Raw genomic sequence first — 27,006 nt, 5'->3', positions numbered from 1 at the left:
TTTATTATCAAATTGCAGAGTTCGTACTCAATCAGCTCCCCAAATCTTATTCCTGTTACTAATTTTCAATATAACTTGAGGCAGCATGTTGGTTTGTCATAAGGGATCTCATTAAACTACATCTCTTCTAGACCAGTCTGGCTGGATATATGCATGTACTCAAATAGATATGTATAGATGATTTTATTACCCAAGATCTGTAGTAGTTAAAGAAATGTGAAGGCAAAAGACTATTGAATCGTTGGAACAACCATATAATTTTAGAAGTAGCTTGAGAAAACCACAAAAGTAATACATAGAAGAAATAATAGAATGTTTACTTCCTACCCTGACTGCACCTTTTGGAGAGACGAATACATGCTGTTAATTATTAAGGCACTCACAACTGTGCCTGGAAGCCACAATGCTATTTCCTTCCATACCAAGGAACTAAGACATGATATATTTGTGATGTCCCTTAATGAAAATTTACTAAGCATCGAATTTAGAATCCTATCTTATTAAGGCACTTAAACTCAGTCTTCTACAAGAGTTGTATTAAGTGTATGTTTGCCTCAGGAAATGCTGATTGCCAAGCCTTGTTCCCAAAGTGGAGGATGTTGGCTGTGGTAACAGCAAAATTGGAAGCATATAATTCTATAAAAGGATTGAATGATCCTCCACTTCTGAGATCATTGTAAAGATTCTTGAGAAACAATGCCTAATCAATAAAATATAGTATCAGTTGAATGTCTTATATCTTCTTATTACCTTCTTTTACCATCAGAACATCTGTGAACATTATTATTTCTTCAAAGTAAAAAAATGCTACTTTCCTTCTTTTATAAGAAAATAGCTAGAACACCCTCATTATGGCTATTTCAGAAGGACCAGCCTGACATTCAGTAGGAAACAGCTCCACATTATTTTTCAGGTTATTAATGCCATAGGTCAAATGGGACATTTGCCCATGCATTTTTGTTCTGATTTCTGAGAATCTAAAGAAGCTCATTGATAATGGAAGTTATGCATAAATCACCATTTTACTAGCCTTGTGTGCTTGTAGAATCAGAAGCAATACATTTTTTTAAAGAAACAGATTTTGCTTTAAGTATTCTTCTTCCTGTACTTATCTGATACATACTTCCAGATGACTCTCCATGTGCATTCAAGGGTGTGATTAAGAGAAGCTATCTGAACTTTTAAATTCTTATAAGAAATCCCTCTCTCCTTTCCTTTCTTCTTCTCTTTCTCTCTAATATGTATTGAACACACACATACAGAGAGAGAGAGAGACAGAGAGACAGAGAGAGCGACATACACAGAGAGAGAGCTATCACAACATGATTCCATTAATCTAACAAGATGTATTTTGCCTCTTCTACTATTTGGTGTTTGAATTTTCTCTGGAATTGTTCATGGGATCAAAGATTCTATAAATTATAAAACTTACATTTGTATGATGCTTAAGTGGACTTAGATGTCAAAACAGATGATTCTCTGAGAAATGCTGAAACAGAAGAATTGCCTACTAAGAACACACAGAATGAGCTGAGCTGAATCACAGGATAAGAGCTTTAAGTTGAGTGTCAGGCTTCTAAAAATAGCTAAGTGCTCAATCCTTTCTGTCTTCTCTCACCACCTTACACAGCAGTCTTCCCTAGGCTTACCTCTCAGACTGCATAAACAAGAAACCAACTAGAAATTACTTGTTGCTGAATGCTTGGTCTGCTTGTATGCCATTTAGAATTTAGTAATATATACTGCTGGTGGTTGATGTTATTGTTACTTAGCTGCTAAAATGGTCCCTTAAAATTCCTTTCCACAAACAATTGTAACTGATATTTAATCTTTAATCTTAAGCTTGAAATAATTTTCTCCTAAGGGAAACCTTTTCCACACAATTTTCAATTTCATTAAATGCAGATTCCATGAATTAGTGTGAGGAGCTGATGTCAATAGGGCAATGGCAGGTAGTACAGATGACAGTGAGTAACATACTATCTCACTGAAGCAGCTCTTAATAACTGCATTACATTTGTCAATGGTAACAGTTTATGCAGACCATGGTATGTTTTTCTTATTATTTATTTATTTATTTACTTATATTTCATTTTATATTCTAGTCACAGTTTTCCCTCCCATCCTCCTTCTTCCCCCTCTCACCTTCCCTCCAGACCGCTACCCATCTACTCCTCCCAAAGTGTAAAGACTCCCATGTAGGGGAGTCAACAAAGTCTGGCCCATTAGTTGAGGCAGGATCAAGCCACTCCCTCCATGCATTATGGCTGAATATGGCATGCCACCATAGGGAAAGCCAGTTTATGTACCAAGGATAGATCCTGATGCTACTGTCAGAGGCCCTCAGATAGACCAAGGTACACTACTATCTCCCACATACAGAGGGCCTAGTTTGGCCCCGTGGGGCTCCACAGTGGTTGGTCCAGAGTTCATGAGTTGCCACGAGTTGGTTCAGCTGCTTCTGTAGATTTCCCCTTTGTGATCTTGACCTCTCTTGCTTATATATTCTCTCCTGCCTCTATTAGACTGGATTCCCAGAGGATGGCCTGGTCCATGGTTGTGGATCTCTGCATCTGGTTCCATCAATTATTGGATGAATGCTCTATGATGACAGTTTGGTATTCAGCAATCTGATTACAGGAGAAGGCCAGTTCAGGCATCCTCTTGTTAGGAGTCTTAGCTGGGATTATTCTTATGGATTCCTGGAATTTCCCTGGCACCAGGTTTCTCTCGAACCCCATAATGGCTCTCTCTATCAATCCCTCCGCCAACTCAACCATCCCATTCTCTCATATTCTCATCCCCCATCCCGTTCCCTTTACAAACTCCCAGTTTACGCAGGAGATCTCACCTAATTCCCCTTTCCAGGGCAATCCATGTGCCCTTCCTAGGGTCCTCCTTTTTACCTAGCTACACCCTATATGAGCAAGACACAAAATAACAGTTAAGGTGCTACCTGAATTATGTTGTACCTATAGCCAGTGTGCCAGAGATCAATGAGAGATATCATCCTTACAATGAGGTCATGGGCAAGTCAATGAAACACAGAATTGTATTATCATTTGTAAGATGAAGATAATGAAGTTTGCTTTAGCTACCAATAGGCTATTATGATAACCATAATATCTAATATGTTGTGAGAGACTTAAATAAACCATAATTGATGTTTTTCTTGTAGTTTTTATTATGGAAATTATACTGGAACATCCTCAAAGACATGATTTTGGGGATCTATTTGGGATCATAGACAAATCATATGGGACTTGGAACAAGTCACAATATTACATTTTTCCTATATATTAGAGTAAAATAATGTTGAAATAACTATGTATTTATATATGTGCCCTTTTTGATACTGTTATTTCATAGTAATAGAAAATTCAGTTTTCACAAATGTAATAGATATTCGCCTATATCCTTTATAATTCCAACTTTCTATATATCTATTGGCAGAACTTTTAGATCAATATTCTATTTAATTTTCAGTGTCACTCCTAAGCTCTGGTAGAATGAGCAAAGCCCAGAAGTAAATCCAGACAGAAAATGAAAGTGCAAGGAATTTTGTGACAAACTGTCAAGTGACAAGGATATATTAAATGTTAAGGACAAATTATACTTTTGGTGAGGTGAAGTTTCAGAAGTAGTAACAGGTGAAAGTATATTTTTATAGTGTCAAAAAAGATATATATATAGCTATATATATTCATATACATGTATATATTCCTCAATATAAATGACTAATTGTTAAGTAAGTGTATACTCTCATGTAAAATTGTATTGTGCAATATTACTTTAACTATGTAAAGGTGTGTTGTATTTGTTTATGCTGCATTTGTATAAAGATGAAAAGATGCATCCTTTTGCCTGCCCAGAGCACCTGATAGTTCTAAAAAAAAGCTGAATGGTCCATAGCTAGGTAATAGAGAGAGAGGCAGGGCTGGCTGGCAGGCAGAGAGAATACTTATAAGTAGGAGGAATATAGAAGAAAATAGAGAAAGGAGAAGAGAACGAGAAAGAGAGGGAGACACCTGCCAGACACACACAGAATAGGACAGAATGAAAGAAAGGTAAAAAGCCCCAAGACAAAATATAGACGAAGAGAAACAGGTTAAAATAAGTTATAAGAGCTAGTTAATGAGACAAGCATAAGACTGAGCATTCATATCTAATCATAAGTGTCATGATTTGGGAGGTAGCTAGTGGTCAAAAAGAAAGCCTGCAACAAAATTGTTTTCACTATGGTTAGCTTTCTGCGTCATGCCCACATCTGAAATGGTATTTTAATGATTTCCCATGACCTGTATTTGTGAAAAGGTCAGAATTGAGCATAGTAGCAGAAATTACCAACATATGCATAAGGATTAAACTCAGTCACACAAATGCACAAACACCATCAGTAAATTAAAATTTACTTACAGAACTGTATTAGGTAGAAGACAAAAAGCTTTATCATTATTTGCTCATAAATCTACGGGCTTTGTATGTGTCAGCCTTTTATAGTTTCTCCCATTAAATATGTATAAAAATCCAAATTTTTCCCATATTTTGTGAGTAGTCCTAAAATTATCTGAAAATGACATCTAATGATTTGTTTCTGCATCTGGTAACATGGTTACATGAACAAAATACACATTTAAAATATTTTGTGGTATAATAGTTGAAAATTAGTATCAGAGGATTGACCTAATGCTTAACTATTCTGTTTCACTTGTATATTAGGCATGAGATTTATTTATTAAGAAATGAAACTTGAGCCTAGATGTAGAATTTCTCACCTGGTTTTAGTGGCTAATTACAGCAATCCCAGTACCCAAGAGGCTGAGCCATTAGGATAAGTTAAAGACCAGCCTGAGTTTCATAGTAGGTTCCAGGTCAGATAATTCAACCAAGAATATGACACCACAGCTCAAACAAAATTCACAAAAACTTGTTTGTCTTTGTTTCATTTTACTTGTTTCTTTTTGGAGTTCATCATAACTAATGTGCAAACATCATATAAGTAGGTTTAAGCCATTCAACGTTATCACCTCAAAAGATAATATACTAATTTGAGAGTGATTCTCATAAAACTACTTGGCTTTAAAATTAAATAAATAAAAATCAATTTGCTTAATTTTATATTATTAAATTAAGAATGCTCAGTTGCTCGTTAGGTAAAGATGTTTGATGCCAAGTTTGTCAAGCTGAGTTTGATTCCCAGGACACACAGGGTGGGAATAGAGAACTGGCTCTTCCAAGTTGACCTCCCTATGTGTTTGCCATTGCATGCAAATATGCATATGCACACAAACTAAATACATATATGTGCACAGTTCATTATATATACCATGTTCCTATGTCCCACGGCCTGTGGCTTACATTATTTTGCATTCAGCTGTTGGGCTGATGTCTACCGAATCTTGGGGCACCTGAATCTATATTCACATTATCCATGGATAGACCCATATATATATATACATAATTTTTAAAATAATATTAAGAATTTTTGAAAATGGAAACTTAATATGATATCTATCATCACTCATTTTACGTTGCCCCTGTTTGAGAAAAATACACGATATCAATTAGTGTTTCAGACTGACTCAGCTTCCTGTACCTATTGCACTTTCTGTACTCGTACTCTGTAGGGTGGAACCTGAGGCCACAATTTCCTTCAAGAGAAGGATTTGGGGGTTTTGTTTGTTTGTTTGTTTGTTTGTTTCTCTGTGTAGCCCTGGCTGTCCTGGGACTCTGAAGAACAAGCTGGTCTACAGAACACAAAGATCTGCCTACCTCTTCCTTGGGAGTGCTGGGATTAAAGGCATGATCTACCAATTTCAATCTAAGAAAAGTTCTTGTAACAGAATAAGCTGCTTTTATCTAAGACTTGGGAATAAGTGGAAATAAGGAGAATCCAATGCGACATGTTGGCCAATAAGAAAATATGAAATGAAAGTATGGTTTGTACAGATAAACTATATAAATAAAGTTGTTTTAGATTTATTAATTTTATTTGCATGAGCATCATGCCTGAATGTATGTATATTCACCATGAGGGTGTGCATGGTGCCTACCAGGCAAGATGATGGCATCAGATCCCCTAGAACTGGAGTTATGAATGGTTGTGAGCTAACCGAATCTAGGTTCCTTGCAAGTTCACCAAGTGCTCTCAACCTCTGAGCCACCTCTCCAGCATCTCACCACACTATCTTGACTGGCAGTTAGCATCAAGGACTTTATTCTGGGATGAGATTTGCTGATTTAAATCTTGGAAAAGATTGTGCTAAATTTCATTTAAAAGTATTAGAGGCTCCCTGCTGTCTGGTAAATTTAAACATGAATTCAAAAGCGTTTCTGTGATACGGTGTTGACCTCCAAATGAATCAAAATTCAGCTGGTGAGATGACGCAGAGGGTGAAGGCATTTGCCAAGTAGGCCTATAAATGAGTTTGATCTTTGGAACCCATGTGAAATGTAAGGATGATGGACTACACAAAGCTGACCTCAGAATTCCCCATGTACACAGTGGCGTGCATGCACGAATGTATACAATAATAATGTTAATTTTAAATACTTGAAAACCACGTATTACAATCCTATTAAAGAACAGAATTCTTAATAAATACTTAGAGTGGCTCCAAGAGGGATTTTTATTCTACAGTTCAGACATAACTGTTTTTGAAATGGCACCTACACCTGGGTGGCTTTGAGCAAATTCTTAATTTCTCTAAGGTTTACCTTCTTTATTTAGATATAACTGTAACATAAATTACTAAAAGACCAAGGGACTGATATTTGGGTTCAAGCTTCAATTTGAATATCAGAAAAGCAAAGCAGCTGGTCACTAGCTTCTTACCTCTACCTCAGGCTGTATGGGCTGATAATGTCTCCAGGAGCCGTCACCAAGCATGAGACCTTAATTTCTCATGACTGGAGATCCTATCGTCAGTATGGCAGAAGAATGAATGCCTACTGCTGAATACTGAAGACCAAGCCTCTATCTTTTATACCCCTCTAGTGCTGAAATTAAAGGCATGTGATCTGATACTCTTTTAGACTGGTTCAATCTCATGTATCTCTGGGTGTCCTTGAACTCAGAGAGATCATCTACCTCTTAATCCTGAGTCCTAGGATTAGTCCTAGTTTCTGGCTGCTGGTATTAAATATCTACAGCTGGCTTCTATGGCTTATAGATGACTTTCTTTCTGAATCCTCAGGCAAGCTTTAATAAATTATAAATAATATAACACCATATGTAACATCTACTTAGGTGTCATTCATTTTAAGAGGAACAATAAGGGGTGTTAAAGCATTGCATATATATATATATATCTTCCATTATTGCTTCTTATATATGTATAAACATATGTATTCACATAAAATACATATGAAAATATTTAAATTTAAATTATATTTTCTTCAATTTATGTGTAGAAAAAGTAGGCCATGGAAATCTTTTCATTTTCTGGAAAGATAATTATGATGGAATAATCACTTTAAATGATTAAAATAATTTTCAATCTTAAAACAATCTTAAATTTCAAAAGTAATATTATTGAATTATTAGCATAAAAATTTCGGTTATTGGACAAACCACCATTGATCTATCTGCTTTAATTTTTCCTAACATAATGCACAACATTAAAGAAAACATGAAAAAAAATCCATGATCTTAAGCATCATTAATTTTTAATCTATTAATCTAGTTGCTGTAAATTTTGCATTTTATCATCATTATTGAAAGTAAAAAAGAGCACACAAAGGACTCAAGAGATTAACTGACCAAGAAACAAGAGAAAAGCAAGCTCTCATACTCACTTTCATTTATGTAGTGAGGATTCATCTTGTTATGAAACACTAGCTGACCTGCCAATCATTTTGTGCTGGAAGCTAGCCTGAAACTCATGGTACTCTACCTGCCTCAGTCAAATAAGTGCTAAGATATAGGCATGTGCCAAAAAACCCTTCTGAAAACAAATTTTTCAAAAAATTCTTATGCTGTTTTACTAAGAACTTTTCCCCAACAATTAACAAACATTTGCTAGATTCATTTTTTAGTAAACAATAAAATTATATCAGCTCTGTTTTTAGAAGCATATTTTTAGGGTGCAGAAGTATTAGTTGTTGTAGAAATAAACTTTCTTTGAAATTTTCCATATCATGAAAAGACACGAAGTAGATGACAACAGATTAGAGTGTGTGGCCTGGCTAGGGATTTTAATTTACTATTTTTTAATTCAATTAATTTTAGTATATTTTTTTCATTTTTCCTTCCTCTTTTTTTATTTAAACTAAAAACAATCTTATTTTACATACCAATCCAAGTTCCCTCTCCCTCCTATCCTCCCATGTTCCCCCACCAGCCCTCCATCCCAACCCCTTTCCACTCCTCAGGGAGAGTGGTATCTCCCATGGAGGACCATAGATGCCTGTCACATCATTTAGGACAGGGCCTAGGCCCTCCCCCATGTATCTAGGCTGAGAGAGTATTCCTCCATAGGTAATGGGCTCCCAAAGTCACTGCACCAGGAATAAATGCTGGTTCCACTGCCAGAGGCCACATAGACTGCCAGGCATCCCAACTGGCACTCACAATCAGGGGGGCTGGTTTGGTTCTATGTTGGTTCGCCAGCTGTCAGAATGGCGTCCATGTGCTCCCACTTGCTCAGGTCAGCTGTTTCTGTGGGTTTTCCTAGAATGGTCTTGACCCCTTTGCTCATCACTCCTCCCTGTCTACAACTGGATTCCAGGAGTTCTGCTCAGTGCTTAAGTGGATCTCTGCTTCTGCTTTCATCAGCTATTTAGTATCTAATATGTGTACAGTTCATACATTACATTCCACTCCTTCTTATCCCTTCAATGCCTCCCTTTACACCTAACTCCCTCTCAAATTCATGGTATCCTTTTCAAGAAAAGTTGGCCACATTTAAGTGGATCCCACTCTCTAGTGACATACTAGTAGTAAAAGGTTATAAATGAATTTTCCACCAAGTTAGATATTTTATTAGTGGGATTATTAATTATTTTTATTTATCACAGATATACAAATCTAATTATTCTAGAGACATTCTAACCAAACAAAAACGTCAAATTTACATTTGAAAGCAGTTACAATCCTATTTCTGCCACTACTCCTTGTACAACCATAGTCCCAAATTTAACTCACTGTTGCCCTCCCCTAGCACTGTGGAACTGAAAAGAACCAAACATTTCCTGCCCTGAGTGTATTCACAGGTATATAGAAAGTAAAACAATGACATATTCAAATGAACATATACTCTCAGGAATTGGCAACCTGCTATGCTTCGCTGCTTGTCACTCTCTGGAAAAATATACTCTATTCTATATCTTGTAATAAGAATTTCCCAATACAACTCTCTGCCGTCTGTCTCTACAAGAAGTGCAATGGTACATTTTTTTCAATGAGTTAAGACATAGATTGAACACAATGATAAAAATGTCCTAGGCTTGCTCACTGAGATCCCACTATACCTTGTTTCTTAATTCCATCATGTGAGTAACCCACAGATTCTTTGTATGCCACTCTCTGTGAACTATATTTCAGATTTTCCTGAGATTTTAATTTTTGGAATATTTATACTGATACTTGTCTACAAATTATAAAAACAATTAATTCGGGTATTTAACAAAGGAATATGTAGGCTTTTATAGTAATGAACTTGTAGTTTCTGTGGAAGCTAATGGACTGGGAATTTCGTTTGACATTTTCAGGCTAAAGTAGCTGAATATGAATTAGAATGTTGTGTGTCATAAGGTCTAAAGCACTCTATAACATTATATATTCTTTTCTTTGCAATTTATGTTCTCCCAATGTAGCAAAAATTTAGAGAATTTTCAGAAAATGCCTATAAAATATTTTATGCTCAAATTAGGTAAATATCAAAATAGATTACTTCTGTGGGAAAAATGGAAAACTCTCAGATGGAATTGGTACACACATATATATATATGTCTATATATATGTATATATTTACATATATAATATATTGTATATTGTATTTCTCTATATGTAGCCAGAGATCTAGATATAGACATAGATATATGTAGAATGAGAGAGAGAATAAAAGAAAGACTTTGGGCTTTTGGTACTGTAGATAGTACGTAGGGCCTCATGCATCCTACTAAATGCTCTGTATGTTAGTGATGTTTAATTCCACAAATTACCATCAAAGTAACTATTCATTGATTGATTAGTTAAATAAGTAAAATAGCTTAAACAATACAAAGTTTATCTGTAAGGAACATTGTACTAAAGTAAAGATAAGACAACCTTGATTAAATTCTCTCACAGACAATTTTCACAACCCTCATTCTCTATGTTCATCCTTGTTCCAATTTTGGGCTAGGTAATTATTTTTGTTCTTGTTTGAGGGAAGACTTTAAATCACCCTTCATGAGAGCACTGTAATACATAGCAAACTTACTTCTTTGGACTGACAAAGTCAGAGGCACCATTATTAACTCTCCCCAGTGTTTGGTGTCTCTGTTAAGGAAGCACATCATGACCTGGGCTGATCATAACCATCATTTCATGACAAAGAAATAGAAGATAAAAAAGGAGTCAAGGTTAAGCAATCCCCTTTAAAAACAATCTTCAGTTCTTTCAGGTCTCCTAATAATAGAAAAGTTTCCATACATCCGTGTGCAGATTAACTGTAAGCATTCTGTGACTGTTCTCAATCATACTGTCTGCCCAAATACCATTTTTGTTCTACAACCACCATTGAATATCCATGTTTTTACCACTTAACTCATGGTCTTAATGAGACCATTACAGAGTTTCTCACCTTAACTTCTGCTTAGGAATGAAATAGTATATTTATCTTGTGCATATAATAAAGTAAATTAAAATACCACAGACATATTCAAATCTGTAAAGAATACACTGTGGCATATGGGACAAATTTAGCTTAACATTGTAATCGATATAAAAAATTACAAAAATTGCATATATTAAAATAGTACCATGTAATAGTTTGACAAATATATGTTCTGCATAAGACTTAAATTAATTTTAGCTTATTCATCTTCTCAATCATATTTTATAATACTAATATTCAAAAGTACATTGTTCTTTTACTGTAGAGAAGCATGCCATAGTGCCTTGTTGCTATCTAAAATCAACTGGCTACCCATCAATCACCTTCCCTCTGATCCTACATACAAGGGCGCTCCTACTATATGCTACTGTCAATATCCATGAAAACAGAATTTCTAGATCTCATCTGAGATTATGTAGTGAATGTCTTTCTGTGACTTTTACATTTGTTATGTTTTCTAATCCCTGCCCTTTTTTTAACACATGACAGAGTATCAGTCATATCTCATTGGTGAATAATATACATATTTCATTTTATGGCAAGTGTGTACCATGTCACAGGAGAAAAAAGTATAACATTCTTCATGCTGATTTTATTGTCATTAATGGACACCCAGTAGTGAGATTAATAGATCAGATGACAGTTCTAGTTTTATATTTTACAGAGATCTCCATAATGTTTTCCAAAATTACTGTATTACTTTGAAGTCCCATAAATGCTATGCAAAGTTTCCTTGCATTAATGAGAAACTCCTCAGAGCAGTTTGTTACTTAAAGAACATAAAATAGTAGTGTCATCACTGAAGCTATAGTTCAATTGAAAAACGTATCAGTACCCCCCCCAAGGTTGCATAGTCAGGAAAATAAGTAAGTTTCATTGTGTATTTCTATGTCTTATTTTGGAACAATTTACCATTTTTAGTCATTCTGATAAATAAATCGAAAAATCTAATTGATAGAATTATTTTTGGATCAATAAACGTATTCCTTAGAATCTGTCTAGCTGAATACACACAGAGAGAGAGAGAGAGAGAGAGAGAGAGAGAGAGAGAGAGAGAGAGAGAGAGAGAGAGAGAGAGAGAGAGAGAGAGAGAGAGAGAGAGGAAGTTTTATTGTAGAATAGTTTACAGTTTACAGTAGCAAAATTTAGAAAATAGTAGAAAGTGGATGGATTAATTATTTCATGAACAGCAATGGACTGGTATATAGTTATGTGACTAGTAGATCATTTGTGTTTTATGTGATCCAAATAGTATTCAGAGATGTGTGTATGTGTATCGTCTATTTTTGTACAGAATAAGACCTGACTTTGTGTGTGTGTGTGTGTGTGTGTGAAAGTTTATGATGTTTACATGGTATAGAGAGCTCAATAATTGATTTTCTAGGGAATATAAGTGAAGAGAGATGATATATAGAAAATACAATGAGTAGAAAAGTTGAATGCGATTTAAAAATACATTTAACACTACTATTATTTGTGTATATATGTAGTTGTTTGCTAGAAATTAAATATATGAAGATCAATTTTCACAGGTAAGTTTGGCTGCTGTCTACACAGAGTTCCAGGACAGTCAGGGCTACTTAGGGAGACCATTTACATACACATACAAATAATAAGACAAAAATAAAAATACAAAGAGAAGACAAAAAAAGACATAGCTTTTCCTTTACGTTGTTCCAGTATTCATTATTGTCTCCCATGAAAGCCAAGAAATGAATGATAGAAATAAAATTAAAGTCCCTTTTAGGTCCTGAGTGGTAGTGGACACTTTTAATCCCAACACTCAAGAGGCGGGTGGATCCGTATTAGGCCAACCTAGTCTACAGAATGAGGTCAAGAACATCATGCGCCCCACAGGCAAAAAAAAAAATTCTCTCTCAAAAAACACAGAAAAATTTTTGACTGAGAACTTCCTTGGATATTTTCATTTTTCCCCTTCCATCTAACTATGCCCAGATGTCATAACCAAGTACTGACTCGGTGTGGCAGAATAGGACACTGCATGGCATTTACTATTCATCTATAGAATTTAGTGATTCTCAGTCTCATTCATTAATGCCCATGTTGAATCTTAGAGTTTCTAAAAGTGCACTATTAGAAGAGTCCCAAGGCATGGCTCCTGCCTTGATGTATGAGCAGATTCAGGCACATGTGCTGACCGATACCCAGGGTGCAGCACTTGCCGTGCTACAGGTTGATGATTCAAGCTGGGTTTAAGGCCTTCAAAACAAAAGAATATTAAGTATTTGTTTCGTAGTATGGTTTATAACGAATTCATTTTTGATTTATTGATATAACTGGAATTTCATGGCTATAATTTATTTTAAAAGAAAGGCCATGTTCAAGACTTTCATAGAATATATTGTCTTGTTCTTCAAATATGTGCGTCTTGTTCTTGGAATATCTAAATGTTTTTGTTTGTGAAATATGTACCATTTGAAAACTTTGACATACTGTTGACATAATGTACTAATTCCCTTGTATGAGGATATATAAGAAATCTTTCTACAAAGTAAAAATTTATACTATAGGCATGGGATAACCAAACAAATATATAGATAGACATCTTGTCTTTAAATCAGCTATTATTTACCCTTGCATGTGTAAACATCTACATTTGTAATCGCTTAGTTGGATAACTTAATGTCATGGCTTGACTTTACTCCATCAGTAAATAACAACTGTCATAAACAACCCTAACTCTTTCTACTAAATGTGGCTGCTTGTTTTGTTTGTCAGCAAGTACATTGTGTTCCAATGTATCTGGGTGTAGGTTTTTTTCTTTTTTTTCTTTTTTTGGTTTTCCAAGACAGGGTTTCTCTGTATTGCTTTGGAGGTTGTGGAGGTTGTCCTGGAACTTGCTCTGTTGCCCACGTTGGCCTCGAACTCACAGAGGTTCTCATGCCTCTGCCTCCCGAGTGCTGGGATTAAAGATGTGCACCACTAACGTGTGGGTGGGTGTTGGTTTTTTGAAATTCATCCCATTCCATTTTTTACAAAATGGATTTGCATTTCCCTGATGGCTATGGATGTTGAACACTTTCTCAATGCCTCTCAGCTGTTTTAGACTCCTCTATTAAGAATTCTCTATGTAGAAATGCAAATCAAAACAACTCTGAAATACCATCTTACTCTTGTCAGAATGGCTAAAATCAAAAACACCAATGACAGTTTATGATGGAGAGGTTGTGGAGAAAGGGGAACACTCCTCCACTGTTGGTGGGAATGCCAACTTGCACTTTGGAAATCAGTATAGAGATTCCTCAGAAAAATGGGAATAAGTCTACCACAAGACCCAGCAATTCCACTCTTAGGCATATACCCAAAAGATGCACACTCACACAACAAAGACATCTGTTCCACTATGTTCATAGCAGTATTATTTGTAATAGCCAGAACTTGGAAGCAACCTAGATGTCCCTCAACTGAAGAGTGGATAGAGAAAATGTGGTACATTTATACAATGGAGTACTATTCAGCAGAAAAAAAATGGAATCTTGAAATTCACAGGTAAATGGATGGCACTAGAAGAAACCATCCTGAATGAGGTAACCAAATCACACAAAGAGAAACATGATATTACTCTCTCATATATAGATTTCCGACATAGATCTGGGGAGTGCCAGCCTACAGTCCTACTGCCAGAGAATCTGGGATACAAAAACTTCATTCAATGGCTGATGGAAGCAGAGGCAGACTTCTACAGCTAAACACTGAGCTGAACTCAAGGAACCCAGTGACAGAGAGGGAGGACTGATGGGGGTTAAGAATGGGCTGGTTTAACCCCCAGAAACAGCTGACCTGACAAGGGTTACCTATTGAATCCCAGAGTGATGGCTGGGAATCCAGCATGGGACTAATCAAGACCCCTTGAATGTGGTCGTCAGTGATGAGGCCTAGGCAATCTATTGGGCCTTGGGCAGTAGATCAGTATTTATACCTGGAATACAAATGGACTTTGGGTGCCCATACCACAATGAGAGATGCACTCTCACCCTGAACTCTTGGGGGAGGGTCTAGGCCCCGCCCCGGATAAAATGACAGACTATGGACACCCCATGGAGAGCCTTACCCTCCCTGAGAAATGAGGGAGTATTGTGGGATTTGGTGGGAGGGCGTGGGAGAAGGGGAGGGGAAGGAGAGAGGGACCTAGGATTGACATGTGAAGCAACCTTGTTTCTAATTTAAATTTAAAAATAAAACAAATTTAAAAAACAACAATGTATAATTGGTAAAAGTAATAAAAAGTACACACTATATATTTGTTCATTATATTTTTAAATAGCTTTTTGAAATTCTTATACTGAAGGTTAATTTGTACAAGGATAATTTTCTGGCCATGGGATATTGAAATTGCCTGTAATCTCACTCTCAAAAGAACTTGAACTTTGCTAATGTTGTATATTGCTGTCATCTTAAAATTTTCAGTTAGAATTTTTGTATTTTTAAATAAAATCTACTAGAAACATATACTATGGAGTTAGTCTATAGAGCAGTGCGCGTGCGTGCATGCACACACACACACACACACACACACACAGCAGGTATGGGATGCTATGCAGGTGACTCAATTGGTGGGGCAACAAGATGCATATAAATAGACATGAATCAACAATGGGGCAGCTTTGGAGTCTCCAGTATGGCTAAGCCATAAATGGGTCCATGTTATTAGTAGAAACAGTTGCCACATACACAGGGGCAGCAATAGCAGCCACAAGAAAAGCTAAAGGTGCCTGTAGGACAGCACTTATGGCCAGAAGACTACTTACCCATAAACCCTAGTATCTGTACAAATATTAGATCTCTCATTTATATCCTATGGCCATGCTGGCTACACTCAAGTAAACCATTATAAAAGTAAAGGATTTTTAAAATGTAAACTTCAACCATCACAACTAGAAGTTTTCATGTCCAGTTTTGAAATTTTCTGGACCAGCATCAAACAAATATCCACAAAGTTAGAAAAGCAAAGTAAGAGTATCACACTTTATAGAAAATAGCACTCCCTTTTCTGATGAAACTTTAGATAAACAACTTAGTGACAAGAACTGCAATTTGAGTTAAACTTTTCCTGTGAACATAACATAATAGAATGCGTAAACAGAAATTTGGAATGGCAAAACAAATTCCTGTAGCTACCTCTGGCTTCTTTCATAATCTTGGTAAGTTACAGGAAATGCCAGAGGGAGCAATAAAATGTCATTGCATACATTAGCATTAAATTTCATGTAAAAGTGATAGAAGTGATCACGTGGTGGAATTGTTCCATGTGTTGACTGTTCTGATAAATACATGAACCTACATATGTAATAAAATTCATGGACCTAAGTGAGCAGAAAATGTGGTCAGTTTATTGTATTTATGTCCATTTTTGGTCATGTATTTATGTTTGTTAGGCTTGGTTTGAAGACAGTACTCCTGAGGAAACCAAGAAAAGAATGCTTGGACTCCCATTTCTTGGCACCTCCATATAACTATAACCATCTCAAAATACAATCATACAATTAAAAATTCCAACTCAGACAAGCATGAGTCTCATTTCTACGGTGTTAAAATTTAATAAAAAAATCATTCTGTTTGAATCATCAGCAACAGATGTACCAAAATTTACATTGTAAAGTGATATATTAAAAATCCATCCTAGTGTTCTCACAGCCTAGAAAACATTTTTAATAGCTCCAGGAACAGTTGTTATTAAGAAAAAAATCTTTTTTTACAAAATAAAAAAATTGCCAAAATGAGTTTGTGATCTTGCATTAGTCAAGAGTAACTGATGTCACTGTAACTGTTATCCTTGAGATTGAAGCTAGAAATTGTATAAATTATGCTAACCTAATAAATAATTTGCAAAAGAGAACTGAAAACTAGTCAATCAAGGTTAACATATAATTCTTCATTGTTTTTATATCACTGTAACATCAAATATCATTTTTGTAGTTTACAAGGCTTTAAGTTATTCATCTGTTATTATTACCTCATTTTATTAGTAATAAATTAGTGTAAAAGAAAAGTCTTCATATTTTATTATTTTTAGCATGTTTCTTTTGAATTAATGATCTACCATTTTGATTTTGTAGTTGTCCCCATAAATAATTAAGTCCTGAATTAAGGAGGTGGACAACTTTGAAATGCACTTGAATTTAAGATGGTCTTTGTGGTTCACTTTTGTACTGAACACTATGTTATATATAGCAAGACCAGTCTCAGAACAATAAGACATGCAAACCAGGTGCTTAAGTTTTGTGCAAGGGAAAACATAATTAACAAGCTTTCTTTTCTGTAAAACTGATGAGACCGAAATAAAATTTTGAAATGACATCAGATATTTACAAGTCTTAATTAACACAACCCAGCTTTGGGTTTTATTTTTTAGAATGCCATCCAAGTTATGACTGTATTTCCAAAACATGTTTGGCTTTTCATTTATAAATGACAGAAATGCTAAAGAGCACATGTATATCAAGCTGTGTTTATAAAACCTGAACTATATAGTGTTGACAAAAGTTCCTATATTGGGATGCATGCACTTGGCCCCACCTGCTGCATTTCTCAGCTTGCAAACACAATTACTAGAGAAATGGGATTGCCTTGAAATGTTAAACGAGACTCATCACTTATTCTTAACAACGCTATTTTGACACTTAAACAATTTTCCCAAGTGGAATTTTACTTTTAGAAAACAGGAAACTTAAAACTGACTAGGAGTGCCGGAACTCAAAATGGTGCTATTTCTAATGTGTCTTAATAGACCAGATTTGAACACCATTGAGTCATTTGCTTAGTGTACAATAGGAAGTTATATATTGTAAATGTCCAGTACTTCTGTGGCTAAGTTGTACTTGTTTTTCCTTTTATCATCCTATCAGCTCAGTTCATTTTCTTTTCTCTCATGTTTCAGAACGATTCTTGGGGAAAGCAATATTCCTACGCCCTCTTCAAAGCTATGAGTCACATGTTGTGCATTGGCTATGGCGCCCAAGCGCCTGTCAGCATGTCTGACCTCTGGATTACCATGCTAAGTATGATTGTTGGAGCTACCTGCTACGCAATGTTTGTTGGCCATGCCACAGCTTTGATTCAGTCTTTGGATTCTTCAAGGAGGCAGTATCAAGAAAAGGTATGTAGTTTTCCCTCTCATGTCTTCAACCAGCTTCTTCATAAAAAACTTGAATTGTGTTCAAACTAACAAAAGAATATCCCTCCATCCAAGCAGAGAGGAGCTAAAATATTTAAAGGAAATACAATCTGTTTTGATATTTTCAGATTCCCATCAAGATAATTTGATGGAAATATGTTTATTTTCTGTCTTGAATTATATTTGTATATCTGTATGTGTATATGAATATGTGTGTGTGTGTGTGTGTGTGTGTGAGTGTGTATGTCTACCTGGTGAAGTAGCTCAGGTGGTAGAGTATGTGCCTGCTCTGTAGCAGCCCTAGCTTTAATCCCCAGTATGGCATATACCAGGCATGGTGCAATTAACTTGTCAACATTTGAGAGCTGGGGTCATGAAAATTAGGAGTTCAAGGTGTCATGCTTGGCTATATAGTGGGTTTGAGGTTAGCCTAGTCCAAAATTTTTAGATACATAAATTTTCATTCTTTAAAATATAGTTATTTCTCTAAAATGTATAAAGAATATACACAAGGTTGTCCCATAGTTTATGTTCTGCATTCCAAGAGTTAAAATTCAATAATAATAATATAATATCAATCCCTCACTAATTCATGCTATAAGAAATTAAAGCCTGCAGAAAAGGACAGGCTACCATTGCCCTTCCGTCTCTCTGTGTCTTTCTTTATGTTATAATAGTAATTTACAATGTAGTAATTTACATTGTTACCTAACTAACCATAGGCTGCTCTTATCTCTACAAAACTTATCACACTCCCCAGGGTGTTCATTTGTATTTTTGTTGGTGTTTTTGTTTTTCGAGCCAGGGTTCTATCTCATGGAATGGGCCTTAAGTCAAATCAGATATTGGTTGGTTATTCCCACAGGCTTTGTGCCACCATTGCCTTCGCATATTTTTTTTGTTTTTTTGTTTTTTGTTTTTTTTGTTTTGTTTTTTATCATTTTTTATTTTAATTTTAAATAGCTTGTTTTACATGTCAATCCCAGTTCCCTCTCCCTCCCCTCCTCCCGCACTCCCCTTCCCCTCCCCCACCCTATTGCCAAATCCTTCCACATAGGGGATATCTAGAGTCTGTCATTTTACTCTGGGTAGGGTCCAGGCACTCCCCCTAAGAGTCCAGGCTGAGAGAGCATCCCTCTTTGTGCTATAGGCACACGAAGACTGTTTGTATACCAGGGATAGACACTGATCCACAGCTCAGGGCCCCATAGGTTGCCCAGGCCTTCTCGCTGACACTCACATTTGGGGTCCAGATCAGTCCCATGCTGGCCTCCCCACTGTCGCTCTGGGGTCCAAGAGCTCTCCCCCTATTCAGATCAGCTGTCTCTGCTGGTTTTGCCATCCCATTCTTTGCCAATTTGCTCATCACTCCTCTCTCTCTGTCACTGGGTTCCTTGGGTTCAGTTCAGTGATTAATTGTGTGTTTGCCTCTGCTTCCATCAGTCACAGGATGAAGGCTCCCGGATGGTTATAGACATCAAGTTCATTATCAGGAATGGGCATTCGAGGTGGTCTCTCCACTATTGCTTAGCTTGCCAATTGGTGTTATCCCTTTAGATCACATGAAATTGTGTGTGTGTGTGTGTGTGTTTAGAAAGGGTTTCACTCTTCAGAGGCTGACCTTAAATTCACAGAAAACATACTGCTTTAACATTCTGAGTGCTGTGTATCTATCTTGTTGTACAAAATTAGAATTTATGGAGTGTCAGTTTGTCAAGAACAGGGAATTCAAGTATTAAACTTACTCTATGGGACAATATGCTCAAATTTTATACATCTTAAAAAGAGTTTATGTAATTCCTTTTGTATAATTAATGTAAAAGTATAATTAGTGTTAAAAACTCAATTTGCAAGTAGATATAAAATCATGGATGAAATTATTGAATGAGACAATTTCTATAAGCTGATTTTTTTATTAATATTTTTTTTATTTTCCATTTTAAATTTAGATAAGAAACAAGGTTGCTTCACAAGTCAGTACGAGGTCCCTCTCCCTTTCCCTCCCCTCCTCCCGTGCCCTCCCCCCCATCCCCCCCGTTATCCCCTCATTCCCCCAGGGAGGGTGAGGCCCTCCATGGGGGTGTCCATAGTCTGTCATTTCATATAGGGCAGGGCCTAGACCCTTACCCAAGAGTTCAGGGTGAGAGTGCACCTCACATTGTTCTATGGGAGTCCAGAGACCGTGTGTATACTTGGGATGGGTACTGATCTGCTATCCAAGGCTCAATAGATTTCCTAGGCCTCCTCACTGACACCCAGATTCAGGGGGTCTTGATCAGTCCCATGCTGGATTCCCAGGCTGATCCCTGGGATTCAAGAGTTAACCTTTGTCTGGTCAGCTGTTTCTGGGGGTTCAACCAGCCCAGTCTTAATCCCTTTGATCATCAGTCCTCCCTCTCTGATACTGGCTTTCTTGAGTTCAGCTCAGTACTTAACCAGCCAGTAAATGAAGTTTCTGTTTCCCAGACTCTCTGGCAATAGGATTGTAGGCTGGCACTCCCCAGATCTATGTCTAAAATCCATATATGAGAGAGTACATGCCATGTTTCTCTTTTTGTGACTGGGTTACCTCACTCAGGATGGTTTCTTCTAGTGTCATCCATTTGCCTGCGAATCTCATGATTCCATTATTTTTTTCTGTTGAATAGTACTCCATTGTGTAGATGTACCACATTTTCTCTATCCATTCTTCGGGTGAGGGACATCTAGGTTGCTTCCAAGTTCTGGCTATTACAAATAAAGCTGCTATGAACATAGTGGAACAGACATCTTTGTTATATGAATGGGCATCTTTTGGATATATGCCTAAGAGTGCAGTTGCTGGGTCTTGTGGTAGGTTTATTCCCATTTTTCTGAGGAATCTCCATACTGATTTCCAAAGTGGCTGAACCAGTTGGCACTCCCACCAGCAATGGAGGAGTGTCCCCCTTTCACCACATCCTCTCCAGCATAAATTGTCATTGGTGTTTTTGATTTTAGCCATTCTGACAGGAGTGAGATGGTATCTCAGAGTTGTTTTGATTTGCATTTCCCGGATGGCTAAGGATGTTGAGCACTTTCTCAAGTGCCTCTCAGCCATTTTAGACTCCTCTATTGAAAACTCTCTATTTAGTTCTGCAGCCCACTTCTTAATTGGGTCCTTTGCTGTTTTGGAGACTTGCTTCTTGAGTTCTTTGTAAATTTTGGAGATCAACCCTCTGTCAGATGTGGGATTAGTGAATATTTTTTCCCATTCTGTGGGCTGCCTTTTTGTCTTGCTGACTGTGTCCTTTGCCTTACAGAAGCTTCTCAGTTTCAGTAGGTCCCATTTATTAATTGTTGATCTCACTGTCTGTGCTACTGGTGTTATGTTCAGGAAGCTGTCTCCTGTACCAATTCTTTCAAGGGTACCACCCACTTTCTCTTCTAAGAGGTTCAGTGTGGCTGGATTTATGTTGAGGTCTTTGATCCATTTGGACTTAAGTTTTGTGCATGGCGATAAACATGGATCGATCCACATTTTTCTACATGCCAGTCTCCAATTATGCCAGCACCATTTGTTGAAGATGCTTTCTTTATTCCATTGTATATTTTTAGCTTCTTTGTCAAAGATCAGATGTTCGTACGTGTGTGGGTTAATACCCGGATTTTCAATTCGATTCCATTGGTCTGCCTGTCTATTTTTGTGCCAATCCTAATCTTCATAATTTATCTAAATTAATGGTAGTACTTAGGTAGAATACTTGGAATCCTAAGTTGCTCTACTATGCAACCTATTCAAATTGTATTATAAAGTAAAGTAACTTTATGTTAATTTACAATAAAGTAACTAGAGTGCTGTTGGTTTACCTAGGGAGGAGAACACCAGTTGTCTATCCAGTACCAAAAGGTCAGCCCTGAACATGTAACACTACTATACAGATTGAGCAGGTTATATCAACAGTTAATGAAAATTGGCCACAAAATTAAAATAGAGCAAGGAAGGGTATATGAGAGAGTATGGTGAGGAGAGAGGAGATGTGGCACCCGTGCCACGAGCAAGTCTGAGGTATTGGAAATGAAAGACAAGATGTTCAACCTTTTGTGCTAAGAGAATGCATCTGCTGCCTTTATTGCCAGAGGATGCATGTGTGTATGTCTTTATTGCAAGTGCTAAGAGATCTCTCTCTTCTCTATGTTAAAAGAGAACAGGCATAGTGAGGGTTTCTATTGCTGTGAAGAGACACCATGACCATCATGTTGAGAAGCATGGTACACACAGGCAGATATGGTGCTGGAGAAGTAGCAGACAGTTCTATGTCCAGACTGCTAGGATGCAGGAAAAGAGAGTGATAGTGGGCCTGGTTTGAGTGTCCTCAAAGCGTCCCTCCAGTGACTCTTTTCCTCCATCAAGGCCATGCCTGCTAATAGTGCCACTCTCTATGGGCCTATGTGGGGCATTTTTATTCAAAGTATCACATGCAATATTTCTCTTCAGAACTACTGCTTTGAAGGTATGATGCTCTTGAGCTTAGACAAATAAAGGTCAGCTAGTCACTGCTAGCATGAATTATGGCTGTCACCTAAATTTTGCTTAGGATCCTTATTAAGGGACAGAGATATCACTGAAATTCATTGCTTTCAAAATAAAATCCCCTTCACTTGGTTTCTTTCATAATTGGTAGACATTTTCTTCCTTCCTTTACAAATGAGGGTGATAAGAACAGGAATCCCTGTAGTTCCTTAATTAACCCGGAACATTTCCATGAAGTTAAGCTGTCTACTTTCTCTCTGGAGAACTGAATTTAATATATTCTAGTATGTTAAATTGGTTGTACTTCAAATACTCTCAGACTGGGAATATCCCAAGACTCTGACTCTAAGTTATATACTTGTACAGAAAAATTGCAGTGTGCTAACCTTGTGCTGGCATTTTTCCACATTATTTCTTTTATTATTTTGAGATTATAATTATATAATTTCCCTCTTCTTTTTCATTCCAAACCCTCCCATATAGCTCTCCTTCAAATTAATGACCTTTTTCTCCACTATTTTTATATTTATCCCTAAATACATAAGTTTAAAATGCTCAGTCCATATAAGCACACCTGCAGAGAGAAGCCTTTTATTTGCCAGCTGCTTTGATTTTTTTCCCCACCAGTCGCCTGGGCTCTGCCACGTTGTAGTCCCCAAATAACACACAAGAAGCTGTATTAATTATGAAGCTGTTGTCCTTGCTTGTTTCTTACTGGCTAGCACTGACTTAAGTATTTACCCCATAATTGTTAATCTAAGTATTTCTCTTACCGGAGAAAAGTTTCGAACTTCTTACTCCTATGGCAGCTACGTCTTAACCTCCTGTGCTTCTCCTACCCAGAGTCTTCCTGGACTCCTAGTCCCACCTATCTTGCTTCCCTATTGGCCAACAGTGCTTTATTGACATATACACTGGACTTCCCCATCACACACCAATTGGTTATCTAATACCAAATAGTCAGCCGTAAAAACATATGTACAAGTAACATTATATATAAGGGGACTGGTTTAATGTGCTTTACTTGAACTACTACGAATTGAACTTCTGAGAAAAAAGCTAGAAGAATGATATTTTGCATTCTCACCAGACTAAAATAATAGTTTTGTGCTGTTATACAGTCTGAAGTAAACATTTGAGTCAGCCAAACTAACCAAAAAGAAAAATAGTTCATTCAGTTGCAAATTATTTATATCAGTGATTTTAAAATGGACTAATTTCATATATAAAGTTTATAAAACATGTACAGTTCTTTTTTATCAATGACAGTTTCTGCTCTAGTACTCAGGGTCCCATGTTAAAATTCCCCATATTATATAGTATTTGTATCTAAAGTTGCAGAAAAAACAAAGTAGTAGAGATTTATCCTCATTAAGCCCTCCTCAGTACTTTGAGGTTTCTGTTTTGAAGCCCATGGCAGCTTCTTATACTAGTACCAAGACAGGAGTTTCATTTTCTGATCTATCGCTACATTTATGAATTTATTCTAGAAATGTTTGAAATTTTATTTTACTGTATTCTACAAATTTCTCTTTGATTTAAATTACTTAGGTAACTTATATATCATAAAAACAGAAAACCACTATAAAGCATTTGTACACAGTAGAAGCTGGTATCCAGGGGTACAACCAATAGAAAGGAACTCCCAGTAGAGAAGGAGAAGGTGTACCCAATCTTCTGTCCTGTAACTTGAGTTTGTCTAGTCAGATTGTAGGGTTCCATTGGAAAGTGGCTTGAAAGATGTTAATGATATCAGTGAACAGCGCTAGACATCAAGCAGTCAGAATTTTACTTTAGGAGAACAAGTCATAACACCAAGAGGGGTATGTTAATGTTCTGCCTGGACTGAAGGTTCTATGATCAAATAAAAAACACTTTCTTATCAAATCACTGGCACAGATATATTAAATAGATACTCAGCATTATAAGTAGGCACATATAATGAATATATCCTATAAACAATATTATTTCATGAGTCAGTGGGACCAATAGTCATTAGTGAAAAATAATGTATGCACTAAGTATGAAGCTCTTTTATCTAATAAATGTATATTTATTGAATGTTTATTTGTGTGACACCTATTATAAGAGACTGGGAAATAATGAGCAAATTAGACACAGCATTGTTCCTTGGGGAGTTTCTTACAGTTCAGTAGGAGGGAACAGGGGAGGCAGAATCACTAGTAGCAAGATTCATATGAAGCTCTACATCTGAAGTCTTTTAATTAAAAGACATTGTAAGATTCTTAACTTTATTTATGTTCAATACAATGGGGTGAGAGTGTGGGGAGCAAAGAAATTGTATTAAAGAGACCTGAAGGATGAGTAGAAAGAAGAGAACATCAGTAGGAAAACAGCTGCCAGGATTCATGAACAGTCAAGGAAAGTGTGACTGAATCCCAGAGAAAGATGACCTGGGAATACAGAACACTACAGTGGGTGCCTACAAACTGAGAATGCCTTTGTAGACCTCAATCACCCTACTGTAGTTTAGCTTAAATATTCAGAGCCTGGGAAAATGTTGATGATAGAATTGCTTGGGATATTTTTAACGAAAGTCAGTAAACTGCATAAATACATTAGAAGAAAGTAAAGATGGCCTCTTGTTCTTTGGCATTAAGCCAATGGTCCAGCTTTACTCTGTGAGGGAGTCCATGCAGGAGTCACACAGGGGAGTGAACTCTGTGAAAAAATAAGAATGGAAACTGATGCCGATTGACTTTGTCAACCTGGGTCAGAATGCAGAAAGTCCAAAAACAGGCAGCTCATTGTCAGCATGTTTAAAACACAGTGCAATTTGGGAAAAGTTTTCCAGGCAACAATAAGTCCAATCAGTCCAATTCCAGGTATGCAATAAAGTTTAAGATGTGACTATATAGAACTTCTTCTACAAAGTACATGTGACCATGAGGCTGGGTTCTATAGCTAAAAGGTTTAGAATCTAGTATGGTTTTGACTGATAGCCTAGAGGCCAGCAGTCAATACAGCACTCTGACATCTCCCCTATGGATGGGTAATAGTCTGGGGAAAGAAGAATCTGAGTATCTACTCTGGGGAATATGAGTGGCATCTCCCCCACAGATAGCAAAAGGGCCACCAGGCTGTTTAAAAACATCCACTCTCAGCTTTCTGGATGGAATACAGAGGAGACACCCTGTGTGGAGAATATTCTTGATTCTCTTAGAGCTTCTCTGTGAGTGCAAGGACCTCTGTGCCCCTAACAACTGCACAAACTTAAGGAAGATTGCAGTAATAACAGGTGTGGATATTAAATAATGAAAACACATTATAGAAACCCTTCCAGGCTGTATGTGTTGGTGGCGGGAACCTATGCTGGGCAAATGCTAATTTTGCACAAGGAAAAAAACCCAACGCAAGTGACTTCAAGAGATTTTTGACTTCACAAAAAACCTTTGTAGTTTAGAAGCCATGTCGGTGTGTGGCTCTGCTCCAGAGGCCATCTGTGAACGCAATCTCCAAGCTGGTCCTCTAACTGGGATGCTTTCCAAATTTTTGCTATGTTTTATATTTATTTAGTGAGTTGTGAAAACAAGCATTCTTGGGCCCCACTCCCAGAGTTTCTGCTTCATTAAGTTTGACAAATGAGTTATAGGCTTGCATTTTTCACCAGATCCCAGACACTAGTAACCTGATTTCTGAATGCCTGAAGCTGTGCCATGGCCATGTCTCTCTTCTAGAGCATGCCAATGGAACTAGATCTCATTTCGTTTCAGTCTCCACTGAAGAGAACTTAGTCATCTTGCTACTGAAAAAGCCTGAGAATTCTTTCCATAGGGAAGAGGTAGAGAAATGTTAAAGTGAGAAACCAGTGTCCTCTGGCAGAAATATAACACTGAGAAAGGGAGGCAGGAAAATGCTTGCAGTTTCCCTGGAAATCTTTGCCCTATGAATGGACACTGTGAAAAGCAGTGCTAGGCATTGGTGTCACATGCCGTTAATCCTAACACTCAGGAGGCAGAAGTAGGCAGAGCTCTGTGAGTTCGAGGCCAGCCTGGTCTACAGGGCAAGTTCCAGGACAGCCTCCAAAACAATACAGAGAAACCCTGTCTCAAAAAAACAAAACAAAAAGAGAAAAAAAGAAAAGCAGTACTCCGTGTGCGATCTCAAGCCACTCAGATTCCATTTAGTAAGAAGTGGAGAACCATTGAGGTTTTGGACCCCCCTGCTCTATACAAAGATGGAAGACAGATAATGCTAGATACTCACGACAACAGAAAAACAGCAGGTGTGGCAGAGCTTAATGCAGGTGCTGCCTGTGCACATCTTTTCATCTATCAGGAGCTGCAAAGTGTGTATGGATTATTGGAGGGATGTATTTCCTTTGACACAGATAACATTGCTACAAAACTGTTATACAGACTGTAGGCATTGATTACTGCATTTCGCCTGACTTTTCAGTTAAGATTTAACCATATATATTCTAAAGGCCTAGCACAGGTTTTCCCTTTCATTTTGGGTGAAAGTTTGTTTAAAAGTAAATTATAATCTCTGTGTCAAATATTCTCTAATAAATAATTTTTCTTCCTTAAGAACATGTG

General features: G+C 36.9%; 1 protein-coding gene across 1 annotated transcript in view; it reads left to right on the top strand.

Moving 5' to 3' along the window:
- Hcn1 (hyperpolarization activated cyclic nucleotide gated potassium channel 1) overlaps window positions 1-27,006 on the top strand; it is a 374,350-nt gene that overhangs the window by 242,288 nt on the left and 105,056 nt on the right. Inside the window, exon 4 of the mRNA XM_005082780.4 lies at window positions 17,719-17,937. Coding sequence (XP_005082837.1) covers window positions 17,719-17,937 — 219 coding nt within the window. The remainder of the gene's footprint in view (window positions 1-17,718; window positions 17,938-27,006) is intronic.

The sequence above is a fragment of the Mesocricetus auratus genome, unplaced genomic scaffold (genome assembly GCF_017639785.1).
Source record: "Mesocricetus auratus isolate SY011 unplaced genomic scaffold, BCM_Maur_2.0 Super-Scaffold_100020, whole genome shotgun sequence".
NCBI classification, from domain to species: domain Eukaryota; kingdom Metazoa; phylum Chordata; class Mammalia; order Rodentia; family Cricetidae; genus Mesocricetus; species Mesocricetus auratus.
Note: the sequence above shows the minus strand (reverse complement) of the source record. Positions and strands in the feature narration are given on the sequence as shown.